General features: G+C 45.1%; 1 protein-coding gene across 11 annotated transcripts in view; it reads left to right on the top strand.

Annotated features, from left to right (window-relative positions):
• Positions 1–25,631, top strand: part of meis2a (Meis homeobox 2a) — a 79,592-nt gene that overhangs the window by 46,806 nt on the left and 7,155 nt on the right. For all 11 annotated transcript variants that reach the window (XM_061744343.1, XM_061744345.1, XM_061744347.1 and 8 more), the window contains 2 exons: positions 7,378–7,454; positions 25,504–25,562. In XM_061744343.1, coding sequence (XP_061600327.1) covers positions 7,378–7,454; positions 25,504–25,562 — 136 coding nt within the window. The remainder of the gene's footprint in view (positions 1–7,377; positions 7,455–25,503; positions 25,563–25,631) is intronic.

Below are 25,631 nucleotides of genomic sequence, written 5' to 3' on the forward strand. Positions count from 1 at the left end.
AGCTTCTGCTTAAAAAGTGACCCCCCGATCCCCATCTTTTTTTCTCTGTCCTAGTCTGTCCATCTCTATACAACACAGGTTTCAATCTTAGTTGGTGATCAACCGCAGTTTACCATGACTACAGCACAACTAGAAGACAAAAGGAATAGTGGATGAGACTCTTAATATAAAGTACTCTTTCCATCAAGTTCCACCCATTTAATGTCTAATTTCAAACTAAATATTATAACAAATCAGTTAGGTATGCATGCATTTGGTGAGACTGAATATGTATGGAGGAGAAAAAGAACACCTCATCTCACAACCCTCTGAAGCCAAGATTCTCAACCAGCTCCAAAAAAATGTTTCTGCCTTTTTTTTTTCTTCTTTACAATGTGTACATACGTCATTAAACCAGTGCAGATGTTTATTCAGAGGCTTACTACACTTTAGCTGTTGCATGCTCTGCCAATGACTTTATGACTGGCAATAGCAACAAGTGGTGTGGATATGGGGTTGTCCCATGCAGGAAAAGGAGGGAGGGGGTGCTTCTGCTTTGACGAGCCCACCAGGCCTCTAATGATGTGCTTATAGGTCTTAAAAGTACCTTGCAAAGGCGAGACACTAATTATTTCCCACTCCCAGCAAGCAGCATCCTGCAGAACAGAAAAACAGCGGAGTCACACTGTAGAAAAATAAAGAAACAGGAGCATGCTGGAGATTTTAAACACATTGAAACTTGATAGGAATAGATCATCCTTTTTGCTCAGCTGTGGCCGTTGCAACAAGATTATTTTAAAGACATCTTGAAAGCTAGTGAGTGTGGCTGTATGTTGACATCAGGCAGGCTGGAGAGGCGAGCAGAGCAGAGCAGATCTGGGTTCCCCTGAGCAGGCAGTTACCACAACAAAGCTAACAGACTGGTCTGAAAAACCAGGCCAAATTCCTGCCCTCTAGGACCGGGCTTAAAGCTTGGCGGAAACTTTGAAAAAGGAGGACCAGAGGAGATGAGTGGAGAGGAGAGGATAGGAGAAGAGGTGGAGTGAAGAGGATAGGAGTTGAGGGCAGAGGGCATAGTAGCAGCGAAAGGATTGCTTCTGGGGCCTGCTGAGCATTGATCGGGAGCTGGGCATTGACAAAAATGAGACTGAGTCAGAGAAAGAGAGAGAGAAAGCGAGGAAGGGAAGACCCCCCCCCCCCCACTGAGGGGATATAAAGATCATGTTCCTCCTCTTGAAAGTGGAGTGGTAGCATGTAGTGGAAAATGAAACTGTGAACTCGACCTGGTGACTAAATAGGTCCATCAATTTGGCTGCAGGCCACAAAAGTTCCCAGGTACGCTCAGCGTGCACTCGGGCTCGTCCAAGCAACTGTTGGCCAATTGCAGTCCACTGGTTTGCATCAACTCCTTTTTGTTTGAAAGTGTTTTGCAGATTTCTGCGTGGATAATTTATATGTTTTTTTTTTCTCTACAGCTTCAGTTTCTGTGATGTATTTCCATTCCATTATGCATGATAACAGTTGGAAATATTCCCCGTAAAACATCTCCTTCTTTCTCTTAGTCAATTGCTGAGTCTGGAGGTGCATTGGGATTGTGTGGGAGTGATTGCTATTTAGCCTCATGGAGCTTGGTACAATCAGATACCTATATCTTGCACATCCTCCAGGCCTCCTTCCTCACCCTTTTCTCTCCATTCACTCCTCCCTCCTTCTGACTCCCCTCACCCAATTTACTCTTGCTGTATCTTGGCAGGCAAGCAGCGCAGTTATGCCGGAGAGCCTCTCTACAACCTTGCACTGTCTCCAGTGAACATAAATTAATGGTGTAGAGCAAACGGGCTGCTGGCCGGGGTCCAGGAGCTGGCTTCAGGAGCCCGGCCAGCGATTGTTGTGGGGGGCCGTGGCAGCAGTAGCGGTAGTAGTACTGATGCACTGCCAACCAGCTTACCAGCCAGCCAGTCAGAGAGGCAGACAGACAGACTGGGGGCCCTTTCGCTCCATAATAGATGCCGCAAGCCTCGCCAGTGCGTCTTGTATTTGCAATCATCGCTGTTTTACTGTCAGAGAGCAGTCCACTGAGAGCCCTTACTTAGTGTGGAAGCTTTTGAGTTCTGAGTGGGAGAGACAGAAGTGTAGTGGTATGTTCTGAATGCAGATTGTATGAGGTGTAGATGTGAATGTGCTTTCATTTGCTGTTATCAGAGGCTGGCATGCAGTGCATGCAGTTTGTTGTTTGGCATCATGTGAGTTCTGTTTATAAGTTGGCCGTATCTGTGTGTGTGTGTGCGTGTGTGTGTGTCTGTGTGTGTGAGTGCAGGCAGGAGAGAGAGAGACGGGGAGAGCAGCAGGGTTGAGTCATTGAGTCAAGCGGCATTCTTGCTTGTTTTCAGACTGTTGTCAGGAAGCTGTGTAGTTCCCAGTGAAATAAAACAAACACAAATAACCCTGTAATACCACCCCCCTCCAAAATCTTTACAAAGAGGGGGTGAAAGCAAGCAAATGTGGCGTAGATGAAGTTGTATACAGAGTTTAAAAGTGGAAAAGGATATGAAGTTTTTAAAAGAAAGACCATTATAATTTTCATGCAGAAATAAGTTATGCTTTTATGCTTCAAATTCTTAAAATATATGTATATTGGAAACTTTTTTGCAATGTTTTTTTTTTGAACAGTGTATTCGTTTCCTTGTTGTCATTTTTATTCTTTTTTTTTGTGATGTCATGACCGAAAATAAACTAAACTAAACTAAAATATATGTTGTAAATTTACCTCAGTGGAATGTTATTATACACAAATAACTCAATCTTTTATTGTCAAATTTTTAAGGCTCTTTTTCATTTGATTAAATGCCTCACGTTTAGGAATGGAAGTAACTATATATATCATTTTTACAACAAAATGGAAAATAATCTGTCAGAAACCTGCCACTAAAAACCCAAATATAGGTAAACCATGTGCACAATAAACCCTCATTATGAATTCAAAAAGTTCAATTGGATTTATTTGTCATATCTGCTTGATCGCTCAGTAATGTTGATAAGCATTCAATCTCATTGTCATTTGTCAAAGAAGCCAATTGTAGCATTATTAACAACAGCAACTTGATATTTAAAATGTGCCAATCTTACCTCAGCTCAGAGCGGAATCCATATTAAAATGTCATTCCTTTATTTGATTGCATTTAGGTTTGACAGCGAATATTATTATTATCCTGCAGTCGCTTTGATTAAAAACAAATATGATTTCAATCAACGTGCAAAAGGCATATATGAGAGGAAAAGCTGGCGCCAATATTTTTGTAAAAGTAGACACAAAAAGAAAGTCACAATTGTGTTGACACGTGAAGACATCCCTATTAAATTAAATACAGGACTTCTGATTATTTTATAAAATGAATCAACACTTTGAATAAAAAGATATAGATGCTGATTATCCCAAATCCTTAACAACGGACAGAATAGATGTGGTCAAACCCCAGCAGTGGTCCTGACTAAATCTTTTGTGCTCTCATGGCACTGAGGGTAAACAACCAATGGCCAGTGATTTCCTGAGAGTCATTAGCATGGAATAGGTTTGGAAGCCACTGCAACCTTTTGACCTGACTCTATAACTCATGTCACACTCTGATGATGTAATTAATCAATGGGGTCCACCGCCGGCTCATGCAAACGGTCTGCAGGTTCAGTTGAAGGAGAGGAGGCATCAGAGCTGGAAAAGCAGCGCTGCTGGTTGGGAGGGGGGGGGGGGTTGTGTGGAACAGCCAGGATAATAATCGGGCTGTGGGATTTGATGACCTCGGCAAATAGGTGTCGGGAGAGTAAGAAAGTGATATATAGTAAACCAGAGGCTGTTGGAGTAAATAGGCGTAAGCGCGGGTGAAAGGTCTGGTGTGAAGTAAGAGCGGTCCGGCTAGTGGATGTGGTTATTGTACATGGTGAAATGCCAAGCTGAGCTCAGGAGGTGTTAAGGACCGTACGCAGCAGATGATAGAGCTACCTCGGCTTGTTATGTTCAGCAACCGCAGGGGCTATTACATCCAGGACTTTCAGAGAGCACAGAGCACATCAAACCCTGTAATTTAGCCAGCAGTCGGTCACACATATAAACATGCACACACACCGCTGGATCCTCCATAAATGGCAGAGTGTGACCCACCTTTTTTTATGCGCCTGCATCTTCTTGAATGTCTGAGCTCTGTCCTAGATGAGATTGTAGGAACTGGAAAACATGCACACATGAGGATAACGTTTGCACTTTTGCCATTAACAGGCCTCGGCGTAATTAACAGAGCTGTTTCGATCGGAAGCTGCAGCTGCCCTGACAACGAACTGAAACTTCTCATTTCTGGCTCTAATTATTTATAGACTGTTTTATGACTTGCGGTCAGTCCTCCTTCAAGGATATTGGTCTTGGTGTTTTTAACTGAACATATTGAGTGGATCCAAAGCTACTGGGTAGATTATCAATACCATCTCTGTTCTTGTGCTGTGTTTGTGTTTCATCCATTAAATAACCATGTCATACTGTCTCCTGAGGGAGGAGAAGGACTTAAAGGAGAGAACACATCAGGGTAGACTTTGTGGTTTTTGTTTGATATTGCACTGCACCCATTCATCTCAACAGTCTTCATTTTCACATCATTTTTTTCTGTGCTCATTTGGTGATTTGCACACATATTTATTTACAGGGGGGGGCAATTAAGATTACAAGGTTACTCAGAGTGTTGCCATTCTCACATTTCATGGCTGCTGCAGCCTTCCAACCACCATGTTGGCTGGCTTCTCATGTGTCCCATGTCTCAATTGCCATCGCACACTCGTTTCTGTAGCTGAGATTTCAGAGCGCCATGCTTAAGGGAAAGCTGCCACAACGTAAAATCTGAGTGGGTGGCCTGCAGTCCTAACCGTGTAAAAACATGTGTCTGCATTGGCGAGGGAGGGTCAGCTCGGAAAGGCAAGACGGAGATGAGGACAGGCATAGATTGTGTGTGTTTGTACAGTGTGTGTGTGTGTGTGTGTTTGTCATTATCTGTGCGTGCATACTTGGCCATGCATTTGTACAAATGCATGCCAGTCTTGAGGTTGCAGAGGGAGATTATCTGACACAGGACTAGAAGAATGAGAAAGAGCTGGGAGAGGCATGAGCTGAACAAAAAAGGATTTTTTTTTTTTTTTTAGTGTCGTGTCTGTGGTCAGAGTAAATCTCCTTACTCAGGGGTTTTGTGTGCAGGAGGGGGGGGGGGGGCTTTAACGTCCCCACTCTCCTTGATGAGACATCTTTCTTGTTTGTTCAAACCATTCATTACGTGGTGGCTGCTGGACGAGCTGTGCCGCTGGCCGGCGTATTTATCACCAGGCTAGAGCGCGCTCTGGCTGACAGCAGGCGATTGATGACCGGGTCTGGGCCTGAGAGGACGAGGAAGCCTTAATACAATGTAAATGACCCACTCCCATTTCCAATCTAGCCTGCTCCTCTCCGTTTGCCTCCATACCACATCCAGACTCTATTTGTCTATGTTTTCTGTGCATATGTGCATAGGTTTATGTAGTGTGTGTACATTAAAAAAAAATGGTAGGAGGGAGTGTGTGCTCCGTTATATTTGCAAGTGTGCTTTGATGGTGACCGAGGTCATGTGAAACACAAAGGAAGCCCAGGAGTGTACGGGGGAGGAACGCAGAGGTTGCATTCTCATTAAATATCTCTGTTGAGAGAACGTGCGTAAATAACACACAGATGTAGATTTCTATTTCCTTTGGACTTTCTGAAACACTGCGCCTTCTCTTTACCAGGTTTACTCACGTTAACGTTTGCGCATGCACAAACACACACAGACACACACACATTAACTCTGCCTATGCTCGCCAAGGAAATGTCAGCACCTGGCAATCAAAAAATGTATTTCTAAGCAAGCGTTATTATCTTTCCTTTGTTAATGATTTTAGCATATTAAAAGGGACTGTGTATACAAGTACAAATCAGATTAATCTCCCTCTGCAGCGGGGACTCATTATTTGTCCAATCTTAGACTTGTTTGTTATTAATTGAGCACATTCCTTCAACCATTTTTTTTCCCATCTCTCCTTTAATTAAAACATTTAAATAGGGAGGGCTACCTGAAAGGAGAAATTTCCCCGTCTCTGCTGATATGAATTCTCACTTACATCAATTATTTTAGCAGTAAATGAGAAAACGCTTCTTGAGCAAGTGTTATCATTTTATGTTAAAATTGGATTCAATTAGCAGAAGCCAGGGTCGCATTACCGGCTCTGGGATTTGCTTTTCTTGACGAGTATGAAGAGGGAAAGAAGCTGAAGCGATTAAGTTAAAGTTTCGGCAACTGCAAGTGCAGAAGGGAGGAAAGCGTGCGAATGAAGGTCAAAACCAACTGAAAATAGAAAAGTATTTAAAAACATTTTTTTTCTTCAAAAAATAAAAAAGCATTAAATGAATCAGATCTGATCTGCAGGTGTCATGTTGGTGAATGTTCCTTGTGCATTTCTGTTTGCGTATGATTTCGTGCATGTGCAAGTCTGAGTGCGTGCACGCTGTCTGTTTCAGAGCTGCTGAATGAAACACATAGTGTCTCATTTGTTTCGTTTGCGTGCGCTCCGACTCCTAATCTGGCCCTTAAAGACATCTGTCACCAGCGATCACTGTTGTTTTGTCATGCTTCATAGCAGGCCCAGGGGGAGCGAGGAAGCCCAAGGTCTGCCATTTATATCAGCCAATGTTCTTTAGATTGGACCTGACATAAATAGTATCATTGCTGCCCTTGTTGGAGAATTCCATTTTCAGGTAAAAAATGTTGGCAAAGCCATTGGAGGAGATTTCACAGCATTCACTTCTTTGGGCATTAGTCTGCATTCAGCTGCTCTCTATGAAAGAGCCCTACACGTCGCACATTGAAGCAAAGATAAATGCATTTACTCTAAATCTGCGCCCACTCATTTTGTTCCCTGACATTATGAAAGGATTCTTAGACACCAGCGTATCCGCGTTTGGCCTACTGAAAAGTCTTGTTTGTCAACACGTGCACTCATAGGTATTATAGTTTTTCCTCGGTGCATGTGATCCGTGCGTACGCTATATGTTGTTGTATATAGGCGAGCTGCGGATGGGGCCTGCGATAATCTCACTTGACAGTTTTGACAAACTTGTTTGGCCAGCTCTGACAGGTTTAACGCTGAATTTTGTGTGTGAGTGAGTGCGTGAGTGGGCGGACACGTGTACACTGCAAATGTCTATACTGTGCATGGGAGGGGCAGGGTTGGGTGGAGGTCACAAGAAGGTGCAGTCTTGGGTTACACAATGCAACACATATTCAGTACTTACATATGTTGGAATATATTTATTCTGTATGCCTGTAAGAGGCTCACGTGTGTCTCTGTTTGCCCCTACAGCACCCATACCCCTCCGAAGAGCAGAAGAAGCAGCTAGCCCAAGACACAGGCCTCACCATCTTACAAGTAAACAACTGGTGAGTCAAGATTCCCGCTCGCCACCTATCTCCACCACCAGCATCGCCGTCTTTTATTTTTCAAAAGCCTTTTCCTTCCCTCCTTCCACCAATGCCAAGACGGCTAATACTCCTAAAGTGTGAAAACCGTTTATGTACATCCCTCCCCATCGTGTACATCCACACACAGCGGAGCGTACAGTACAAAGCCGTACACAGAGACAACCTTTGTATTATTATATGTAAGCTACCGGGATGTTCTGGTGTTATCGGTACAGTGTTCTGCAGCTAAGTCAGAGGTCTTTGTGGTTTCATGCACACGCATTCAGTGGGATATGTTGGAGGAAGACGGGCAGAGACCACTAAAGCCCCCAAAACCCACCGCACCCCTTCATCCAAAAATCATACCTAGCCCTGCCACTGGTGCCCCCACAAACAGGCACAACTGCCAACCACCCCCTCCCCATTTTACACAAGCTATATGGTGGATTAAGGTTTTGGTGGCCTGGCCAGCAGGGCCTTTGTAGATGGCTTAGCACATAACTGGGGGTGGTGGATTAAACAAAATGATCACAGAAGCAAAGAAATGATACAGGAATTACTTATCAAAATACTAGCCCAGGTTTTATCTGCGGCTTAATTTTGTTCAGTACATTCTCAGGGTGATGTTCAGATTAATTGAACTGACAGCTTCTTTTCAAAATTCCGGGAAGGTATTTGCACGGATTTCAGGTCTTACACAAACTTAATTATATGGAACCCCATTTTATCATTCTAATTCCATGTAGCGGGGGTTCTATTTACAAATGACAAGTCTGTGCCTTTTATTCACAGCTTTCCTTAATATATTTATCAAAGCGGGTTCATTTACAAAGTGCTCTATCTGTTGGATACAGGCGGGCCGACATTAACGAAGCTTTTAGGTTTATCAGACCCGCAGCCCGACAAGTCACCCGAGGGTCAATTGATTTTTTGCTTCTGTGATTCATTTTTTTTCTCATTTTTCTCGGATCACAATGAGAAACATGCCTGGAGAATTAGCCAGGATTGTCAGCCTTATCTATCAGCACCCCCTCCCTCCCTCGCTCCCTCGTCCTCCTCCCTCCAACTGAAATACTCTGTTTCCCTCTCTCTCTCTCTCTCTCTCTCCATCCCTCTCTCTCTCTTCTCTCTCTCTTTCTCTCACACACCCTTCGCTCTATTCCTTTCTAGCCAGGGGAAGTCAAGCTACTTAAATTGGCCACAGGAACCGCTGTTATCAGACTTTAATGCACCCTACAGTGTGGATAGCATTTCAATTACACCAGTAACCAAAGATTAGCCCCTTGCTTGCCTGTTTCATGCTTCATGCCACCGTTTTGGGATGCCGTGCACCTTACCTACAGGAGCAGAAAATTGAGTTGCCTTGCCTGTGTCATGGTGATTAATGCAGAAATACTCAGCGAATCTGGGAGGAGGCTGAGATACTACATATAGGAGGATTCCCCGTCTTCTCGTTGGCCGTGAAATACAAGCCTCAGACACAATTTGATCTGCAAGCGTCTTACACTGCGTCACATCCTCGTGAGCCCTGTGTCCACACGTGCACGACGCACCCAAACGTGGATGGATATGGCAGCTGAATTCAAAACAAAACACTTTAAAAAAGGAATACGTTTTAACAGATAAGTAATCTAAGAGATGGGAACTGTGCAAATCTTTCTGATATCTGGTTATAGCAGCTGCTGAGATAGTCCACCCTGGATACGATAGCACGGGGTTTTTCAAACTCAAAAAAAAAAAAAAAAAAAAAAACAACCAAAAAAACCAAATTAATCTCTTCAAATTCCTGGCTTAGTCTGCACTCCACTGTAGTTCTCTTTGATGCTGGGGCTGCTGCCATGTTACTGGCCATAGACAGAGACAGACAGGGAGAGAGACAGGACCAGAGGATGAGTAGGAGGGGGGCGAGAAGGCCGGGGACGGCCGCCGTCTTCAGTTTCCAGAGCTCTCCCTCGGGGAAAGGATGTGCTGAATCAGGGCTTTGTCCGCCGGCACAATCGCAGCCCGGCGAGGGCACAACGGTGCTCTGTGTGATAGTCAATAGACAGTGCATCGTGCTCTCCTCTCCCCTCTTGCCCCATCAAACCTCCCAGAGCCATACCTTCCGACCGACACCTCCCTTTACCTGTGGCTCACCTGCACGCATGGAAAACCACTCCCGGCCGCTTTCAAACTTTGTGTCTCAGGACAGAGCCGACTGGGAGATTTGCGAGGCCCTGTGCGAAATGGCCGGGGGGGGCCCTCGCGCGATCGCTACGCTCACGCACAGGGTTTTTCGGGTCGGATTGGGTGTCTATATGCGCAATTTTAACTCTCCAATTAACAAAATACTGGATACCTTCCCCTGCCTCATCATCATCTCGAGTGCCTCGACGCGGGCCCCCACGGCTGCTTGAGACCCGGTCGGATCGGTGATTTTTGTAACAAATTTATCTTTAGTTTTTTTCTTTTTTCATCCCCTGATGGAAATTTCCTGAATTTATATCGTTCTCTCGACATTGTGTGACAGTTTGTTCCAACTCCACCTGTCTGGATCAGAGCAGCTTGTGTCTGCGCTTGGTCTGATCAGTTGTGTTGAACAACAGACACGCGCATCATTGCACATATATTTATTGATATGCACAGACTAGTACACATTTAGGTCTGTAATGGAATGTGACTGTTGATATTTATTAGGGAAAAAACGAAAAAAAAAAAAAAAATTGAAAAAAAAAACAAACAAAAAAAAAAACGCCCCATAGCGCGAGGCCCCGTGCGGTCGCACGGTTCGCACACCCCTTGCGGCGGCCCTGTCTCACGACCACGGACACACTTCACCTGCTTCTATATTATTAGCTAACACTTTCACCTGTTTTTACCCCACACCCCATTAGCCGTCCAACTTTATTAAGGTAGCAGAGGAAGAGGTTAAAGTCCACAGTCTCACCAGCCTGGCGCTTTACAGATGAGGAGGTGGACTTGATTATCCTGTTATTAGCGTTCAAAAGTGTGTTTGCTCGAACACGCCATGCACATTATTACAAACTGCACTCTCACGGCGTGTCGGGACGCCATTAGCCGACCATTAGGAAGTGTGGCGTTTTGTTTGCTGTTCTTACATTTGAGACCACGGGCGTCATGCTAACAGAAACAGGGCGTGGTCTGATGTGTAATTGCATTTGTTTAAGATTGCAGGAGAAGGTGAGGGGCCGTGGGGATAGTGGAGTTAGTAGGTGAAACGGCAGACTCAGGTGTCTGCGCGCAGAAGAAGAAGCGTTTATAGTTTAGAGTATCTAGCGGTATATTTGCCTGCCTCAGCAGCTCCTGGTGTCCTGCTATCAGTCTGGGCTAAATGGAGCCTGACCGAATCCTTTCATGTCTCAGCGTCAGACCCAGCACGATGTGCCCTCACTCACAGCCATAAACACACACTTGAACCAACCATCCTGTCGTTATTTACCATTGTAGCGAGGCTAGCACGCACACACCCACACACACACACAGCGGGGTTATTGCATGAGCCTGGGAGATGATGACAGATGACTGAGAGAAGCAGTATCTAAAAAAAGGAAGGAAATCGTCCCTTCATTATTCCCTCATCTCACAGGCAGCCAGTTGGTCATTTCCATGGCAGAGGGAGAGGCAGAGCTAGTCAGAAAACGAGTATGTCAGTTCTTGGCATCATTGATGACTGACTGCTGTGCCACTGGAGCACTAATAACAATAAAGAGGGCACTAAGCCATATTCTATTTTTACTTCTCTGCCTCCTCTACAGCTCAAGGCAGACGACATGCACACCAGCACAAACACACACACACACATGTGCACGCACACATGCACCGGGGAGAGGCTCTAATTAGCGGCAGAAAGGAATACAATGAGTGAGTTATTAAGACACAGGGGCGGATCGCAGCCAACCTTTGCCCCCTGTCAGAGCACAGGTCACATGATAAGGGAAGGATATCCGCCAGACGACGGCGCCAAGCAGCCTGTGCCTACCGAGGAGATGAAATAGGCTCAATCTCTGCAACTGTTCAGAGGAGGGCATGGTGTACTGATTGTTTTCTGTTTTTCTAATATACTCCGGCACAAACTTCATCTTGAGCAGCGGTCATCATGTCACCGGATACATGTTCGTTGTATTGCCTCATTGTGATTATACGTCTGGGTCAAATTTTAGCTAGTAGTTAATTAAAAAAAGATAATCAAATTAGATATGTTTAAAGGATTATACAGTTAAAAAAAAAGAATGCATTTCAAAAGTTATTGCACTGATACGTCTCCGGAGCATAATCCCATTTAAAGTATATAAAATCTTGATTCTTGCCCTCGATAGTGCAGTGTTATAGTGCATTTTTACAAATACTGTTAGCAGTGAACTGTGTGCTCGGTAGCTCTCTACAGCAGGTTCCCCAACCCATTTCAGCTCCTCTCTCGTCCATGCATCCATCCAGATTTCCCAGCAGAGATCCACAGAGGCTTGTGCTGCAGGTTCACGTGCACACTTTCAATGATAAAGCACATTTGTTTGCAGCACGTCAGAACAAGGCAGAGAAAAGGCTAAGTCAAATTAGTTCCTCCACTTAGAAAAGCATTTTCCACCCTCTTCCAGCATCCAATGAAACGCCTGCAGACACTTGCTTGCTTTTATGATTTTTTTTTCTTTTTTTATGATTCTCTGGTTTGGCAGACAAGCCTATTATGAAAAGCAAAATAATAACTAATATTTTCCAAATGTAATGTTATGAAACTGGCCAAAAGTGCCTGTTTTTCCCCCCGTCCACATTCTTTATAAGTGGTGAAGTCAAATGAATCTCACACAAAGGCCTTTGAGGTGAGATTGTTTTTCTTCCTCTGCAACTCTCTGCATTCTTACTTATTTTTCTGTCACTTCCTCTCCGTTGCCACATTCGTGTACTAGTTGACTGAAGTTGCTGGTTATCTGTCTAACTTTGACCCAGATGGAAATGTCATGCCTTTTTTTGGCTGCAACCAGGGACTCCCAGCAGTGGCCGTCTCATGCCCCTGGCTTTCTAAATATACAGCTGGAGTGTGGAGAGATTGCGGGCATATATGTGTGTGTTCATCTCTCTCTCTCTCTCTCTCTCTCTGGTGGGTTTTTATGTGCTAACATGAGTGTATATGTGCGCCTAACTAAAAAGAGAGACGAGCAAGGGCGCTGCCAAAATAGGCATCATGATCCCTCTCATTTAGGGACTGCTAATTGGCAGTTAATTAGCAGAATTGACTCTGTTGTCAGATCCCAAGTGCCAGCCCCCCTACCAACACCCTCCACCCCCTAAGTTCATTTGATCTGGCTCCTTTCTTGATGCTGTAATAATAATCCCATTTTATCAGTTTTGGAGGGAGAAGCATATTTGGAAAAACATATTCTCATTATTGGCAGAGTAGAAGAAAACAAGCTCCCTGTTGTAGCAGGTTTCAATTTGTTGTGTTTTTTTTTTTTTCATTTCGTACAGCAGTTGTCACAGATCCAAATAGCTGCTCACGGCGAAAATCTAGACACATGCTTTGCTCACAGGATAAGCCATGGGAGTCTTAAACAGCTGATGCTAATGTGTGCCACTGTGTTTATGTGGGCTCTTTGGGTACACAGCATGTGTTGTGTGTGAGTACAGGAGGGCCTGTTGAAATGTTCAGTGTGATTAACAGGGCCCACTTCCACTTTACTGGGCACTGGGGGCACATTGGGTCATAGCGTGGCACGGACACCCACCGAGGCTGCGGAGCAGACCCGGTGCCCACCGTCGTGTGAGCCTAGAGTTATGAAAAGCAGCTGGTGTTTTAATAAAACTGGCAATGTTGGCCGATCATGCACAAAAAAAAATGAGTTTTTTTTTTTTTGTATTTTTGTTTTTTTAACTTGTTTTTTCCAATTACAAGCTCAGGACTCTCCAAGGCTGTGGAATTCTCTCAGCTCAGACAGAATGCAAGGAGAACGAAACCAGACGAGGCGAGATAGATAGGCGAAGAGCTGAAAGAGGCATTACAGAGAAAGCATTAGAGAGAGATGGAGAGAGATGGGAGGAGGGAGGTCTTTGTACTTCTCTGCTCCTTTTGGCTCTTTTATTCCTCAACGGCTTGGTTTTATTGGTGGGTCGTTTAATAACAAGGGCTCTGCGTTTGAAATGAAGTCGAGCTGCGTTTGCGTGGGCAGGCCTCCCTTTTTTTTATTTTAAGATGGTAATTTCTGTACTGAGGGTGAGAACTGGAGAAAGATCGAGAGAATACACTAGAGAGAGCGAGGAGAGCAAGAGGGTGAGAATGTGGGAGAGGGAGAATTCAAAGAGAATACAAGGGGGGAAAGTAGGTTAATTTATGTCATTTGTAAGAAGAAAAAGAAAAAAAAATATGGTAGGTGATAGTGAGAAAGAAAGTGTAGAGGTGCTGTTTTCATAACCACGCAGCTTAATGCAGACGGGCAGCCACAGTAAGCCTGCTAGAATCTCGTTGCGCCTGAGGCCATCTGTGAGCAGAATAGCAATTTTATTACTTTGTCATTAAACCAATTTCACAGCAGTATTGTTTGTTAATGAGCAGCCGCAAACGAGCGAAGATGTCACGTACTAGAATAGCAGCAAGATTTGTGACCCCAGCCCTTCCTCTATCTCATTCGCCCAACCTGTGCCTCATTCTTTTTCTTCTTCTTTATCCCGCTATCGCCGCCTTTTCTAGACATCCTCACCGTCATCCTCGCACGTCTCCTCCGACATCCTTCCATCCTTCCATCCTCCCCATCCCTCACTTCCTCCCCCCTCTTGTAAAGGTGGCTCGCTCATAAACGGGGGAAACTGCTCGAAAGATAAAATGCAAAGTCTATACAGTCAAGTCTCTGTTTATGAGCTTCCATTCGCCTTCAGAGCTCGACGGGACGGATGGTGTCTGCAGGTTTGCAAGGGTGTGCAGTCGGAAAGCGACATATTGAACTGTGATTTAGCTCTAAAACGCGGGTGCCAACAGCAAGTGCAAGCAGGGGGGGGACTTACACATCCTGAAAGGTGCATTAGTCATTTGGATTGCATGCAAGATGATGTAATTCATTCTTTGTGATGTTTCAGTTCACTGCGTTTGCTTGCCTGGTATATTTGATTAGGAAGGGAGTCACGCATTTTAAGAAAAGTTTTGGCAGTTGTTGGATAAGGTCTGCTTTTCCCAAAGAAAGGCATGCACTGGAGCTGCAGTGGAGCCGTGTGCGTGTTCATGGCTCATCACCTCGTTTATGTTTAGTTTTTTACTCTTGAGGTCAGTTGGTTAAGATTCTCAGTCTTTTCGTGGTCTATGGCTGAGAGACAACTTGTGACAGAAAGAGAAAGAGAGATTTAAATTGAGGCCCCACGAGGATCAGTCAACCTGACAGAGTAGATTTGGAATAATTAGTATTATCTGCTGAGGGAAATAGCTACAGGAGCCGTGCGTTAGCCTCACACTCCTTCTGTGTGCCTCGGTGATAGTGTGAATGGGCCTGGATGTTGTGTGTGACTCTGGGAGGAAGGGAGGGGTTTGGGGGACTAAAAGGGATAAAAGTGACCAGGTGTAGCAGAATGGCCTTGAGGGTATATATATGTGTGTGTGTGTGTCTGTGTGTGTGTGTGTGTGTGTGTGTGTGTGTGTGTGTGTGTTTGCTGGAGCCAAAGAGGACAGGAGCTCCTTCTTTGGCTGAGCTCTTTTAACTCCGTGAACCTCCACAAGGTATTTTCTCTCTGTCCAGACATGCTCATTCTCTCACTCTGTCTGTTTTTCCTTTACCTCCTTCTTACTCACATCACATTGCCCTTCGTTCCCTGTATTTTGATACAGAAAAATACCTCGTCTTTTATCTTTGGTTTGTCTGTGTGGTTTCACATTTAATACAACCTCCAGTGACCTCACCCTCTCTCTTACAATGAAAGTAAATGTTTTGGGATTTAAAACAAGAGCGCATTGTAATCACATCCTTAACAACTCGGCTGTGTATTTTCTGTAGCTGGTATTCAAGGCCCCCGTGTCCTCTGTGACTTTGAGGTGTAGGCCAATAAGCCTATCATGGACAGTCCCATGAATCAATACAGACCTTTGTTGCTTTAAGCTACGCCCTGCCCCACTTCATTTCAATTTGGGAACCTATCAGCCAATCGTCCCTTTATGGAGGGCAATGGACAGTGTTTGGGGCTTTCGGAGGAAAATACATTTTGAAAAGCTAATATCATGGTCAGATTAAAGCCGGCTGGTTTTGCATCTATGGCCTCCCCATGAAGTTTACCTGCAAGTGACCAAACCAACTTAAACGTCCACTTTTAGATCGCAAACAGTCTCTAAAATTGAAAGATCACTCTACCTTGTATTCAAATATCTACTCATGGTGATTAGATTTGAGTACCGTATTTTCACGACCATACGGCACACCGTGTGAAAAGGCGCACCCTCAGTTTTGTGTGTCATTTTTGGTTTTAAAACACACATACGGCGCACCGACCCAAAAGGCGCAGTCTACAGACACGGAGCTGCACACACGCGCGCTGCAAAACACACACACGCGCTGCAGAACACACACACGCGCTGCAGAACACACACACAAGAGTGCTTATTTAAAAGTAGAGCAGGAGCAAAACTTAGTTTGATATTTTATTTCGCTTCACCCGCCCCCTTCTCTTTTTACCGTTCTCATGGTGGCCGGCCTTACATTACCGTAATTCAGGTAATAGACACGGCGCACCGTTTCATAAGGCGCCCGGCACATTTAAAGAAAAAAAAAGAAAATTTATGTGCGCCTTATGGTCGCGAAAATACGGTATGTTTGTGCCAAGCAGGAGTGTGATGGCATTTGCAGAAAAACGGTGTATTTTAAAGCAAAAAACGTGCAATTTGGGAGATGCGAGAGCTAAATGGGGCCATTTGCCGCCACCCATACGTTCACTTTGATGAGGTTATCAGAAGTAGCTGCAGGAATTAGCCCACACTAAAGCATGCATAACATGATCTAGAGATACACAGCCATAGGAAGGGAAGGGAGGGGGAAGAACAATGAGGAGTGTATTACCGTTATCTATTTTTTTTTTCTTAGCCTTATGAATATTTATCCTTCTCATTACCAGTGATGATGTTTCAATTGGGAGTCTCTGTGAACAAGTGAAGTGGGAGGGGGATGGCAAGGGGAAATCCTTTTCCCCTAGCGGGCATAGAAAATAAAGTAGATATATCTTGTGAGGGGGGGGGGGGTTACGAGCTGACACATATGCTTTAGCTTGTTCTTGTTAAACTGGGAAACCCTCTTCATTTTGTCAAAAGCAGGTTTTTTTTTCCTCCCTTTGGTCCCTAAAAATGAAACTTTCATCAAAATGAGGCCTGTGTTTTGAGTTTGTTTTACAGCTTTCGCATAGAGAATCACACAAGACAGCCCACAGACTTAAATTGAAGGGTCGTGCTCTGCAGAGCGGGCTGAGTTGACTGTATCTTTGTTGTATTTGTTTAAGGCTGTCACATATGAAGGAGGCCAGTCAAAGCAGAGCAGTGAGTGGTGGAGCTGATCTGAGAGACTCACTTCAGGCCACCAGGCACATGGGAGTCCCCTGTGGTCGGCTCCACAGTGTCACTGCCGCTGCTGCCAGCAGTCCCCTCCACAAACAACCGCTATTTATATCACTAGCCCACTGCTTTGCTTTTTGGCCTCAAACTTCTGATCGTGTCTGCACGTGTGCGTGTGTGTGTGCGTGTGTGTGTGATACTGTGCGTTCAAGCGTATGTATGTCAAAGCGGTTATGTGCAATTGAAACTCAGATTAATTATTCAACAGGGAAGTCAGAAGCAAGCTGACAACATTTAACCGATGAGTCTCGTGGTCACTAATATGTGCTAGGACTCATTCTCAGACACATCACGGAAAATGTACTTGATGGAAATACACAGTCGAGCCCGAGCCACAGCGATGAGAGGATGATGATATCCCAGCGGGATGGAGAATCCCTTTCCAAACACACTCACACACTCTTTTATTTGCACTGGTCTGCTTTTTTTTTCTTTTTTAAGGACTTGAAGTAAAGCACTGGCCGAACCCAAGCATTACATAATGTCAACGTTTGGGTTTCCCTCTTGGATATCTCCATGTGCATCTAAATTCATGCTTAAAAGTATGACAGTGTGAGGGTTTTAAAAAAAGCTTTATCGGGATCAGATTTGCATGTATACTTAGGAGACGGGGTGAGGTGATAAAACGCGAGCAGCTTGAGCACAGCTTTACACCCCTTATGCACTTTGATATTCAGGGGAATAAACGGACAACAAAAGTGAGGGTAAATGTGCAGGCATATATACTGCCAAGCAAGTACGAGTGCATGAATTTAACTGTTGCTCTTGGCAGGCCTCCTCTTCTGCTGTAATGGCTGAAACCTGCTATCGTTGTAAAGGAGGGAGCAGAGAGAGCGTTTGATATGAAGCAAGGGGGACCAGATTGGCCTTATTTCCTGCCTGGCTGCTGCAGTGCAGGCACTTGTGTTGCCTAGACGATGCAGGCAATTGACACTCAATTTTGTTTGAAATATAACGCCTCTATCATGCCATTATCAGCTTCCCCTGGTAATCCACAAAGCCACCCTGTTTGATATCTGACAATAACGGGGAGTCACAGAGTCACAGACTCTCACTCGATTACCAGGCACAGGGAGAGAGGGGTTGTGAATAAAAGGGAGCAGAAGATGACAGAGGGGGAGACAAAGACAGGGTGAAGGAAATAAGAGATGGAAAGATAATGCAGGGAAAAACAGAGGCTAAAAAAGACAGACATTTGTGTGATAGCAGTAAGAAGTGGATAAAAACCGGGATTATATCTACCCTCCCAACAGAGATGTACAAAGGTGTCATTGTCAAGGAAAAAAGAGCAAAATCCGGGCAATGGGGTGATGCTCTAGAAAACTAATGCACAACTAAGACATTTTGGTGTTATTTTAAGAGCATCCATTTATCTCAGGAGGGTTGACAAATAGACCGGGGTAATGATAGCCCTGGATTCAGTTTTTTGCATCTGCTTTACTCCTTTCTCCTCGGCGCGTTTCTTAAGTGTCTGCTTGAGCGGCAGCCTGCAAGTTATGTCTCTGTTCTGTATCTTGCTGGACCTGCATGAAAGAGGAATCCCTCATGCAGCCAGCATGGTGCGAAACTGGCGTCTGAGCAATGAGCATTACCTTTCCAGCGCTGACGGCTTCTGTCATGTGTTACGTGCTGGAACCTTTGACGGGGGTCTAAAATTGACGCGGCTGTTTCTGAGACAACTTCAAACAATTGCAAACACAGCTGTTGGTCCCTCCGCTCCCGAGCAAGCAAGCAAAATACCTTTAGTGCACCTTTGCATGTTGATAGGGTATCGTCTTAAGGGAGTCGTGCAAATATGAGAGAAGAGGGCTTTGCCAACAAGTGAACGTGGATCAGGGTTCTCCCAATTCCCCTGTGCAGTTGCATACTCAAGAATAATAAAACAATAACATTCCAGGGGCAAAGGTGCCAACCGTTGAGGTAAATGAAGTTAATTAGGGAAAATAGAGGAAAAAAAAACAGAAAGAAGAGATGATCCTATCTTCCTTCTGTATGTCAGGAAACTGGTAGAGCTTGGGCAGGTTAGCCACGCTGGGTTGCTACAATAAGGCCTCTTTCATACAGGTGTGTTGACGCCTGCGGCAGGCTCTTGGCCTCAGTCCATCCCATTCACCCTGGCTGATTTGAACAATAACTATCATATCTCTTGAAAGAAAAGGGAGGGTGAAGCGTCAAGCAGGAGATGCCTGAGAGCTGTGTTGGTGCCAAGAAAACCCCCCGCTGATGTTGTCAGAGCTTGTTGGTGTTGTAGTGAGGAAAGAAATGTTTTTTTTTTTTTTTTTTAAGCCCTTACCACCCTATAACCCCCCACATTTTCCCCCTCTTCTTCTCCCCTTCTCTCCCTCCACTCCTGTGCCGGATTCAGTGTTTTTGTGCCGTAGGACAGAGTATGGTGAGGAGACAGAGAAACAAAGTGCTGCTGTGTGGAGCAGCAGCTGCTGCTTACTGGATCAAAGGGGCAACAAGCGTGGTCTTCCTGGCCCTGCGCTGCTCTGGAGGTGTTTGACGGACAGTCAGCAGCTGGGGCCGCCGAGCCCGCCTTGTAGGGGTCAGGCTTGCTGGACTGCAAGGCCCAGAGGTGACATGCCCTCACTGGACAAGGGGGAAGAGGCGGGAAGGTGTTAGATGGGAGGGTAAATAGCAGGAAAGACGTCTATGTTCGTGTCTTTTGTTGTTTTTCTTGTTTTTGTAGCAGATGGAGTTGCCCCTGGAGTTATTTTTCTCTTGTAAATGTTTACTTTTTTATGACTAAGAGACCTTTTTACTCATTCATCACAATGCATACTACATGAACCCTCATCTTAGGGTTAAAATCTTGTTCGCCGAGCATTGCACTCAACAGTGCGGTGCTCCACCTCTTTGGTGCAGGGGAATCAGAGCGGCAAAAGACAGACAGACAGGGAGCAAAGCATGCCGCAGTGATATTGATTTATTTTAATTAGCTGCTCGTTAAATCTTGTCAGTTTGCAACACAAATATATAAGTCTTTGTCTGATTTTCCTCTGCAGTCTTAATGACTCGAACTCCCCGGGTTTCAGAGAGAAATGACTTCTGCAGCTAGACTGACAGAGCAATGCAAATGTTAGTCATATAGGACTGAGGGGGGGATGCCACAAATGGGCAATGAATGAAGTAATAAAAAGGAAAAGAAAAACAGGTCAGTGAAAGTCCATGGAGGAGAGGTGAAACAGTCCCCCTTTCAGAAACAGACAAAAGAGTGTGTGTGTGTGTGTGTGAGTGTGTGTGTGTGTGTGTGTGTGTGTGTGTGTGTGTGTGAGAGTGAGAGTGTGTGTGTGTGAATCCACCGTGGATGAGAGAAAGAGAGAGATAGATGGAGGTAAAACTATGTAAACACAGTGGCTGCTCCAAACGTGGGCCCTGTCTGACGTTTCTGAAAAAAAAAAAAGATCCTGCCTTGCTGTGCTTCACATCTGCACTAAATCAAACACAGCGGTGAGGTAATGTTCGTCCGGCGCATGTCTCCTGACTCCTGTTTTAACTTAAAGAAGGAAAGAGGGGATACAAAAAAAGAGGGGGAAACTCTGTCTCTGATAGGATGAGTTTGAGGAAGCTTCCTCATCCTTTTCTTATCTCTCTCTGTCTTTTATCTCCACCCCTGGACAAGTAGAACTTGTAAAAAGCCTCTTTGGATAGTTTATGATGAATCCGCCGATACTGAAAGTTCAGCCTGGCAGCAAAACCACCGGAGGTCTAAAAGTGTTTAAAGGTGGCCTGGCTGGACCATGTGAGAAGATTAAATCACTGTTGTTGCCATTACAATAGATCAGTGTTGGAGGTTCAGTAGTCCCTGATTGTCAGACCAGACCATAATTAGTGTTTGCTTATACTAAACACACAGTCGTCATGGGGTTAATTTGCATGCACTTCCTGGTCAAAGGACATGCAGTGTTTGTGCTTTTTTTTTGCTCTGCGTGTTTCTTTTTGAGAGAGAGAGAGGATCAAACTAAGACATCCCTTCTTTTGATTCCAGCGAGCTGTGGCTCAATTGCTGAGGGATTGGAATCTTTATTTCTGTCTGAAGCGGAAGTATGGAAGCAATGAGCTTTAATAGGAACCAGAGGACAGTCATGTTTGCAGCAGTGATCATGAACTGAGCTAAGCACGTTCTTGTTCAGATTGTGTTGCATGTAATCTTCCCACAAAGGCAGACAGACAGGGGCCCAGGAATTTGACCAGCCAATGGAAACTTGCACCCCACCTCCCTTCCTACAAGCATATGAGCCTTCAAAATTGGCATGTGCTGGTCATCCGTGAAGGTAATAATCTGTCACCACTTTATGTGTTGCAGTCTCAAAGCCACCTCCTTTCTTTGGATGCGCTGTTCACAGCAGTCTGGTGGTAATGTATCGGGCTAGACATGCTTAGCATTTGTCTGTTTTTCTATCAAGTCCCATTCTGGCTCTGGTACGGCTTCTTTCTTTCATCACAGACTCGTCAAACGAGTGACCCAACTCCTGATTGCCCCCCCCTCCCTTCCCTCCATCTCTACAGCAATTGGCCAGCCATGCGACGAAACTCTCTCCGCCTCGCCTCCCTCCCTCCCTCCCTCCCTCACTCCGTCTCTTGGCTGTGCTCCAGGGTAGGGTGGTTTGGCATGACAATTTCTGAGGGCAGGAATGCTGAAAACATGAGTGACTTACCAGGTGTGGCTGCAAGTCAGTTAACCAGAAACAAGGCCTTTCTGACAGATTGAGATGAGGAAGTACAGGAAGACAACAAAAGGCAAGCCCTGAGTCAGACAGACTGGTTTGCGATGATTACATCTTCCAGTAACCTTCCACAGACTTTGACAGCATATAATGACAAGGCAGTTGGGTTTATCGCATTAAAAGTTAGTGTTTTAGAGCAACGGAACTTCTATGTAAGTTTTCAATCCCACCAAACCCACATACGCACTAACAGCTCATTGTGTGTTGGACAGGGTATTTAACACCTAAAGAGGTCTCTCTGAAGCCCTCCCCTTGTGTGAGAACAGATATTATCAACCATGGACGTCGTGTTGATCCAGCCCAGTGGAGAAGCTGGGTCAAGTGGACTCCCGCTGCCCTGGCTCCATCATTCATATCTGTCTGTTACTTTCCTCTGTGAGCTCGAGAACAAACCCACCACTTTCTATCACCGAGGAGTTGGGTCCACCGTCGTCCGGTGGGGATGCGTGTCGTATCTTCTCACACGTGTGTTTGCACGCATGTATCTCTTACACTGTATTAGGGCATGTCAGCTGGAAGTGCTACTGTGGGCCAGTTGGCAATAGTCTGTGAAGAATGTGCTGACATGCACAACAGACACACTCACACACGCACACACACACACACTGACTGACACATGCATACATATTCACATGCACGCTCCATAGCGCACTTAGCACTGCAAGTGTAGTTTTTGATATGCGACATGAAAATGTGTTTAAGGCTTAATGGCTGAACGACATTAGCTGCGCACATTAAACAGCAGTGGGTTGCTGCTGCTGCCACCCCCTCCATACATGCTTTCTCCGGGGGTATTGTACACATTCTGAGCTGTATCCCAATGAATGACCTCCTCGTGACCCCTTAACCCTGCCTTTAATTATTTGTTTGAAGACAGCATGGAGTTCCCATGCTGAGAGGTACTCTGTGTACTGAGTGTGCATGTGTGTGTTGGTGTTTCTGTGTGCTAACACTGAGCAGAGGCAGGCCATAATAAGCTAGACCACCAGATGTAGATAATAAAACATGACTTTGGGTTGGAGGTTTTACGCCAGCGTCCCCTGTGAGCCTCTTGCGTTCTGGTTAGCCTTCGGACACGCTGGCTGTGGCTGTGGTTGTATCCACGGTTTGGGCGATGTGTATATATTTGCAAGCACACGTGCGCTTTAGCGAGTGGTTTATAGGGATTCTCACTGGCTGTGGTCAACCTCTGTGCTTCTCCTGGGACCGTGCGTCCATCTGACTGTCCATCCGAGCTGACTGGCCTCCATCTCTGGAGGATTCCTGGTTGTGTTGTTCTAAGTACACTCCATTAGCAGCTCACGGGTCGAGGGAAAACACTGTTATCAGGCCTGGCTCTGATAATCTCAATTGGCTTTACTCAGACTGATAAAAGGTGCTCTGAGGCCAAGAGAGGGTTTCTTGGTCAAACCCCCCACCCCTGCCACCCCCCACCCCTCCAGCTCCAGCTCCCTCCAGCGTACCTCATCGCCTGCCGGTTACTCCGGGAACTTGTTTAGCGTGCAGAAACAGAGCCTGTGTGACTTTGTAGTGCGATATGGTGTTAGTTAGTGCGTAAGGGAATGTTGACAAGAAGCAGGCCCATCTCAGAAACAGGCTGTTGGGGAAAATATTTGAATATCCATATGTTTGTGTACAGTGCAATGAGCTGTTTTCGTTCGGAAAATTACCATTTCAATGCGAGCAAGCACGCTGAATCTTTGCCCCTTTACCGTAAGTCAAACATTGCCTGTAAGAAGTTGAAAAAAAAACAAAAAAAACAAGTTGGAGAACACTGCTTTTAATAAAGTAGAAAAAGACAATTTCTCTTTGATCCTACAAAATTCTCCTTGGAGTATTTCAACCTTTGGTCAAATTTAGCACCTGGGAAGAACATTCCTAATACTATGTGTTTATGGTTATGACCCGAATAGGTAAGAATGCATGTGGTTGTGATTGTGAAACCCTTGGTTCATCTAGAGAGGGAGAAAGCAAGACATATATTTTATAACCTGCACATATATTTTATACTGTTTACTTGCTCAGCTGGTTTTGATGCTGGGACCGTATTTCTCTCTTAAGCTTCACTGCCTTTTTTTTGGCAGCAGAGTTATCTGATGATGCTTTGTCCCCTTTGTTCTATCAAAAAAAAAAAAACACTCTCCCAGTTAATAAAACTTCCTCCTCATTCCTCCCTTAAATCACAAACCGTGCATCACAAACACAAGATTTCCAAACCAACTCTCATTCACCTCCACGTCCTCCTCTTTCATTCTCTCGTATTCTCATATGGATGTGTTTCATCTTTTTTCTCTCGGGGGGCCCACGGCACCCCTGCGTACCTGCACTCTGGTTGCCCCCTGGCAAATGAGTGCCGCGTCTCTCTTTTCCCAGCCGTGCATTTTGTACATTTAACCATGTCACTTTGAGCTGGGCAGATTACAGGCATTTAAGTTCATTGGAGAAGGTAAGGGCAGGTATCAGGGCTTCATGGGGGATTAGGACCCCAAATTGGTTCCAGCTCTCCCTTCCTTCTAATGACCGGTTCTTGAGCCGTACTGATGTTGCAGAGGGCCCGTATGTTAGGATATAGAGGTGAAGCCTTTCTCTCTCTCTCTCTCTCTCTATTTTTTGGAACCAGAGCGCTGGACAGCTCCAACATAATTTGACGCCACTCCTTAATATCAACCACATGGTGGTACCTGCAGTGCTACTTTCACGTTTCTAAGTTGTTGAAAGTCAATCAAAGGATGACAGAATTTCTAAAAAATGTAATGTAAATAAATGTTGTCCATTCAACAATTGAAGGTTAAAAAGAAAAAAAAAATGAAGTGAAAGAGGTTGCTTGGCCTGAGTGGTCAGCTTGCGTTTGACATAGCCCAAGGCACCCCATTGGAAGTTAAGAAGGTTGCCCCTGGCTGGCACTAACCTCCCGATGACCTCCGGCTCTACAGTGGAAAAGCCACAGGAGCAAGGCAGGCTGGGGAGGCTTTGTAGAGCTGCACTTATTCGCTGCTGTGGTGGTGATAAAACTTCAGACAGCCTAATTGATGGGCTAACTGACATAACAATACCTTGTGAAAGCACGGAGTGGCCCATGCCTGGTCCTCATTTTGAGACAGCTGGAAGGGGAGCAGAACCCCCTACAATGCAGCCAGAGTGGGGGTCCCACAGAGGGGGGACGGCACGGCAGAGGTGGGGGTGGAGTGGTAACGTTGCAATGAAAGAAACCATTTGTATCCTACATTTTCCCAACTTAAAGCTTAGTTTGAAAATATGTTGCATGGTAACACTGGGGAAAAAAATGTTTTATAGGGAGTGGTGTTTACTGTCGGTGTAAAAAATTGCTGTATGCAGCTGGTTTCTGGAGTGACGGAGAAGGGAGGAGGGAGAAAGGGATGTGCCCAAGCTCCTGTGCCCAAGCTGCACTTAATACTTGAGGAATGTCTCCTTGGTGCCCATAGCAACCCAATGTAATCAAAAGCTTTATTAAAAGAGGGGGAATAGATCATATGGAACATTAAAAGTATCCCTCACTGGGTTCCCAAGTCAGCACACAATTGCCCTTTTGTTTGTTGCTGTTTTGTTGTGTGCGCTTCTCTCAAGGACTCGGTGGCTAATGTTGCCATTAAGTCATGCAAAACTGTTTGTCTTTGTGGAAGCTTGTGATGAATCTTTCTATGTGTGAATGCAGGGTGATTTAACGTTTGTTTTTCTCCTCTCTCTGTTTTTCTTTTTCTTTCTTTCTCTCTGCCAGGTTTATTAACGCCAGGAGAAGAATAGTACAACCCATGATTGACCAGTCAAATCGAGCAGGTAAAAAAAGAGAGAAAGAAGCAGCACAATCCAGCAAAGCTACAGTAGTGTGTTGCTTACCCACTCCAT

The sequence above is a fragment of the Cololabis saira genome, chromosome 16 (genome assembly GCF_033807715.1).
Source record: "Cololabis saira isolate AMF1-May2022 chromosome 16, fColSai1.1, whole genome shotgun sequence".
Classification (NCBI taxonomy): Eukaryota; Metazoa; Chordata; class Actinopteri; order Beloniformes; family Belonidae; genus Cololabis; species Cololabis saira.